The sequence below is a fragment of the Diadema antillarum genome, unplaced genomic scaffold (assembly GCF_040938485.1).
Source record: "Diadema antillarum isolate AM-2024a unplaced genomic scaffold, OU_Dant_1.0 seq00000730_RagTag, whole genome shotgun sequence".
NCBI classification, from domain to species: Eukaryota; Metazoa; Echinodermata; class Echinoidea; order Diadematoida; family Diadematidae; genus Diadema; species Diadema antillarum.
The window spans coordinates 1-5,985 of NW_027271631.1; the positions used below are offsets into that span (position 1 = coordinate 1).

Sequence of the window (5,985 nt, forward strand, 5' to 3'; positions counted from 1 at the left end):
AGAGGGATAACGCACTAACTAATAAACTAGCTAGGTTGACTTGAGAAGGGGGGGGGGGGGGTTGAGGGTACTGTGGGAGGCCGGGGGGGGGGGGGGGGGGGGGGGGATACCAGGAGGCCGAGAACGAAAATGTCTGCCCCCATGTACCAGCCGTGTGTGAATAGAACTAGAGTCCTTCTGCGAATAGCACGTAATTCTAAGAGATTTTGCAATCTTCAGTCAGCTCAACTTCTTACAAGCAAGAGATTAATAATGACGGATGACAGGGAGAGCTTGGAATATTTGCAGCGGACCAAGAAATCTTCAATTGCTTTTCGACGAATCCCGGGAAAAGATCCCGGCGTAGTGTTTTTACCGGGCTTCATGAGCAACATGACCGGGCAGAAAGCGGTCGCGCTGGAGGACTATTGCAGACGACGTGGCAACGCCTTCGTGCGGTACGTGCGCCATGACATTTTGGACCAATTTTCGTCATTGGAATCTGATTCAATGAAGTAACTAGGGCGAAGGGAATGAATAATTATGCAATTCTTTTCGGAAAATACACATAAATTTAATTTTCTAGAGGCTAGACCTTCGATAAGGTACCTCACCAACGACTGCTCCATAAATTAAGGTTTTATGGAGTAAGAGGCCCCCTCCTCTCCTGGTCATAACAGCTTTTCTTACTGACAGAGCAGTCCGGGAAACCCGCTCATGAGGACCGCTCCCGCGTACGAGGACTGCCCCGCCTCATGAGGACCGCCCCCACGCCTCATGAGGACCGCCCCCATGCCTCGTGAGGCCCGTGGGGAACGCCTCATGAGGCCCCCTATTCACTTTTATTCATCTCACATCTGACGTATAAATTGTCGCAACTTTGCATGGTGATTTTTTGTTACACACACATGTCCACTATCCATGATGAAAAGAAAAAAAAAATCCTAGGCCTAGTTCTATCTGTTTGTTTTTTTCAAAAATCGAGTTTTAATCAACCGATGCAGAGCGCCCATTAAAACATGTGTGTTTTATAGAAATAGAATGAACATGCAATGATCAGGAGGACTCCCGGTATCGAGAAATGTTAGGTCTAACATTAGTAACAATAACGTGTTCCCCCCCCCCTAACAACAGTTAACTTATATCTATTAATAGTAGGCCTATTAGGACACAGTAGTAGTGTAAACTCAGGGAATTCAAACTCCCTAAAGGAACTTTTAGTTTGAAGTTTGATTCGACTTGCTCAACAATCAAAAACATGCTCAAGTTTTTGAGGAAGATGTTAATTCTGTGTAATATAAGAATTCACATTATTATTGTAATTTTACTGTTTCACTTTTTCAGTTTTCCACTGGCACACTGCACTTGGCCGATCCGGCGATGTAATACATTTAATATCAAGTTTTGGTGGTGATCTGTTTGTTGTTTTTTTCTTCCACATCCCAATCATAAATGGCAATTCTATCTAACGTTAGGGTAGTACTAGTGCAGTAGGGAGTCGAGTCTAGATCTTGACAGCAACAGAGACGGTACCGGTAACATATTACATGATACACAATATGCTTTGATTTCTATGTATTACATGTAGTAGAGATATGTTGATGTTTATGTGTGATGATTATAAGGTGCTAGACCCCCATTATGGTATGGCGATTGTGCTCATTAACACAAAGTTCTTCTGGTGATGTATTTAAACTAAAAGTCCTTTTTACTGTTAGTGTTAGGGTCTAGATGTTTCTACCTGATAACAACAACTTTTGACTCAATTATGAAAGTTAAGTCACTGATGTGGTGACTGTTGTACTGTGCTCATTCGATGCATCCCACTAGGTTTGACTACCAGGGACTAGGGGAGTCTGTTGGTGATTTGGTGCCGGGGGAGTTAATGTTTGAAGTCTGGAAGTCTGACGCTATGGCAGTTCTGGATGAACTCACCGTGGGTCCACAGGTACAACGCTTGCAACACTCTTTCTTGTGTTTCTCATTGTCTGGTAAAATAGTGTTCTTTCCCCCGTATTAAATCCTTATCAAAAATTTGAAGTTTGTTTGTTTGTTTGTTTGTGGTTTTTTTTTTGATGGAGTCAATACGAAAGAATTCAAGATGATCATGGAAAGCTGTGGCAGATCCAGGCAAGGATGCACCCGGCACGTGCCCCCCCCCCACCCCTTTATTTTTTGTTAAAACAAAAGAAATAAAAAAGATAAAAATGGGGGGTGGGATGCATATGCGCCCCCCTTTCAAGGACAAGTTTACCTTCCTATGTGCATGTGGAATGAGTAAATGCAGCAATATTAGTAGAACACATCAGTGAAAGTTTGGGGGAAATTGGACAATCCGTTCAAAAGTTATGGATTTTTGAAGTTTCTGCTCAGTCACTGCTGGGTGAGCAAACTAGTACAGCTTGTGATGTCACATGTGTACAAGGATATAAAGAAAACAAAGAAAATTCTACATATTTTCACTTTTCTCGTATATTAAAAGGACGCTTGACTTGCCTCTTTCAGTAGGCAGGGGGAGTTGTATCACCCTTAATATAAAGTACATCAGTGACAGGTTGAGGAATGTGCACTTTTTTTCACAAAATATGTTTTCCTATAATCATTGTATGCATGTCACATCATATACTGTAGTAGTCTTCTCATCCAGCAGTGACTGCACAGAAAACTTTAAAATTCATAACTTTTGAACGGATTTTCTGATTTTCCCCAAACTTTCACTAATGTGTTCTAATAATATTGCTGCATTCACTTAATCCACATGTATATGAAGGTGAACTTGTCCTTTAATCTCATAGAGGTGCCCCCTCTTTATGGAATTCCTGGATCCGCCCCTGGAAAGAGTTTTTGTCTCACACCCCTGCCATAGAGTCTATTGAAGCCCCTTCACTTTCCTCCTGTTTTCAGATTGCTCCCCCCCCCCCCCCATCCAGTTTTATTGTTTGTCATGAAATTGTCAAAACTGCATGTATATGCAACATATGCAAAGTTCTGTGTATTATAATCTGTAGGTTTAATCCTGAACATGTGGTCTAGCAAACAGGGGAGTGTTTCATCAACGTTTGTCAGCGCTGACAACTCGAATCACCATAGTAACAGTCAGTGACCAGAGCATCTCAGCCAATCAAAACCAAGGATTTTGCTAAAATTGTCAGCGCTGACAACTGTCAGCGCATGGAAAATAAACGTTGATGAAACACCCCCGGAAATTCATAGCATATTTTACAGCTTGGGCAGCACCACTGTGACACTCTTTGCTCTTCCAAAAAAAGTCAGGGGAAAAATGTAGAAAAAAAAGAAAAAAAATCACTTAACAAAACCCATAACTTGTTGAGGGTTCATGCTATGGAGGGTGGGTCATGTACCATTCACCCTGCCGTTGACCCTGTTCCACCCCCTCTTCCTCCCCCACATTCTACGGCCTGGCCTGTGCTTTAGATATTTGAAGACCATGCTCCATAGAAAGTTTCAATCCGTGCATAATCTATGTAGGACTTTTCATGAATTTTCACTTTTTTGATAGGCCTATATTGAAATGGAAAATACATAGGGTGCTAGTATTTTGTCTTACATGATTACCATTCATGTAGAAAAAACTAAAAAATTAAAACTAAACCAAACCGTGTTCTTCCTGCTAAATCATCCAACTGTAGATTCTGGTTGGATCCAGCATGGGCGGGGCCATCATGCTTCTCCTGGCTATGGAGAGACCTGAGAGAATTCATGCTCTCGTTGGCATAGCAACCGCTGTGCAGTTTGACAAGAGGATGTCATACTCGGATACAAGGAATAAATCACATGAGGTAATGACTTGAGAATGATACTTTTGAAGGTTAAGGGATGGTACAGCTTTGGTTGAGATGGGGATTGAGGTTTCCAACATTTTTTGACGGTGATTTTGTTTTTGTTTGTGTTTTTTTCTTAAATAATGAGAAACTTCTGGAATACGAAAAAGCATAAATGTTATTCCAAGAGGAATTCAAAGTTTATTTGTTGAAAATTGGTGACTGGTGAATAGTGTACTTTATAATTTTACGTCATGCAATAATGTTGCACTTTTACGGATTATGTCGAGACAGATTAGTGGAAAGTGCATGACAGATTGTGTAAAATTGCTGTGATAGAAATCATGCTATGACTTCCATGTTGAGCATATAACTGTTTATGTGTACTTTCTGCACTGCAAGAGCTGTGTACAGAAGTACCAGTGCATCACACAGAATGCAGTTATACTGCCCTCTATTGTTCACTAGCGATCAGTGCATATACTATCCTGTACTTGATCAAGAGTGCATGATGGATATGCTGTGAAATTATTAGCTCTGCTTCAGAAGGTTACATGAGGAAGCCTCAAAACAACATACACAGAACAAAAACAAAACTTTGCAATGATTTACAAATTAAATTAAAGAAAGATATTATCCAGAGGCGTGAAGGCTCAGGTGTGAGTTAATTTACAGATAAGCAATTGTGATCTTAAATTTAATTTGTAGATGGAGACAAATTGAAACTCATCTGATTTACAAATTATTTGTAAGGTGACTGTCAGGCTATTAAAGGAAGGCTCATCTTTACACATTTTATCTTTAACACATGCGAAGGAAATATCTTTGATAGGGCTTTGATTTCTCTGAAGAGAAAAAAAAATTGTGGCATTTGCAGAATTTATTCATATCTGTCATATAATACATTAGCAAAACAGTCCTTGTGCAGTGGTACCTTATACAGTTATATGTACAATTTAGTGGAGGATAAAAATGAACGAATGACAGAACCCTCCTCTAACAAGATGATTTTGCAGGTCTCAAGTCTTTATAGATATTTCTTTTTTTTTATACCTTGATGTAGTGGAAAAAGTTGATGTGTCATGCGTAATCACGAAAGCCATATAATGTTGGGAAAATAATTTTTTTTTTTTTTTTTCAGATCTGAATTCAGTAGTTACTAATCTGATCTAAATTGATTATATAATTTGCCCTACTTCCATACACACACACACACACACACACACACACACAAATGTTTTCGCAAAATATTGGAAGTTACAAAACTGTAAAGGTTACATTGCCAAAGTCATTTTTACACACAGTTTTCTTCCTTTCATGATCTCCGACTTCATACAGGTTATGTGATGATGCACCACATATATTGATTATAACAAGGTAATCGTCATGGTTTTTAGTTCCTTGCTATAAACTAGGTTCCTTTGTACTTGTAATTTCTTGTCTAGCCACACAGCCCCACCCACAGTGAACCATCCTCCAGTTATGTCACTCCCCAAGACTTTCTGGACAAGCAGTACCAGCGCTACCTCCTACAGGACTCCTTGCCCATCAGGCAGCCGGTCAGACTCATTCACGGGATGCGGGACGACGTCGTCCACTACCAGACCTCAGTTGACCTGGCCACGAGGCTGGACAGCGGCAACGTAGACGTCGTCCTGAGGAAAGAGGGCGGTCATCGCATGTCGGAAGCGGTCGACATCAAACTCATCGTCGACACGGTGGAGGAACTCCTAAACTTATGATGTGCCATGCCAGTCCATTCGGATGACTGTGGTCATTTGATTCTTGTGCAATGTGAATGACCAAGTGATACTTGTATGGCCACATGAGTGCAAGAAGGGAATAATTCCACGTGAGAAAAGCAGCAGTAGGACAGCAGCCTAGGTTGATGGTGAACAGAGAGCATTTTCACTGTACAGTATGTCTCAAAGAAATTACAATGGGATTTCCGCATTGATGACATTCAATATGATTTAATTGCGTGAATGCTATTTCAGGGTCTAAAAATATAACATCTTTCCTATATTTTGCAGAAAACCCATTCAATTTGGTTAAGTGGTCACAGAGAAATGTGGATTGTTGGAAAGCATGTCATGGGTATGTTCCTTCCACGTTACGCACTTGGATGTTCTTGGAACTGCGTATTAATGTCTGAACACAATGGACAAAACTTGGAGGGAAGGGATTTCCTGACATGCTCTACAAAAACCCTCATTTCTCTTTG

At 40.6% G+C, this 5,985-nt stretch overlaps 1 protein-coding gene across 1 annotated transcript; it reads left to right on the forward strand.

The window, feature by feature from the left end:
* Positions 1 to 148: 148 nt before the first annotated feature.
* LOC139738206 (palmitoyl-protein thioesterase ABHD10, mitochondrial-like) lies at positions 149 to 5,503 on the forward strand. Its single transcript, XM_071648862.1, has 4 exons — positions 149 to 437; positions 1,810 to 1,927; positions 3,630 to 3,779; positions 5,207 to 5,503. The coding sequence occupies exons 1-4, from the start codon at positions 253 to 255 to the stop codon at positions 5,501 to 5,503; spliced, it is 750 nt and encodes a 249-aa protein (XP_071504963.1). The 5' UTR covers positions 149 to 252.
* The last annotated feature ends 482 nt before the right edge of the window (positions 5,504 to 5,985 follow it).

What these genes read in the sequence shown, in the direction of transcription:
- LOC139738206 (XM_071648862.1), top strand. Translation starts at nt 253, where the DNA reads ATGACGGATGACAGGGAGAGCTTGGAATATTTGCAGCGGACCAAGAAA. An exon ending in CGTGGCAACGCCTTCGTGCG is followed by an intron (nt 438 to 1,809) that starts GTACGTGCGCCA and finishes GCATCCCACTAG; the next exon opens with GTTTGACTACCAGGGACTAG. An exon ending in AACTCACCGTGGGTCCACAG is followed by an intron (nt 1,928 to 3,629) that starts GTACAACGCTTG and finishes ATCCAACTGTAG; the next exon opens with ATTCTGGTTGGATCCAGCAT.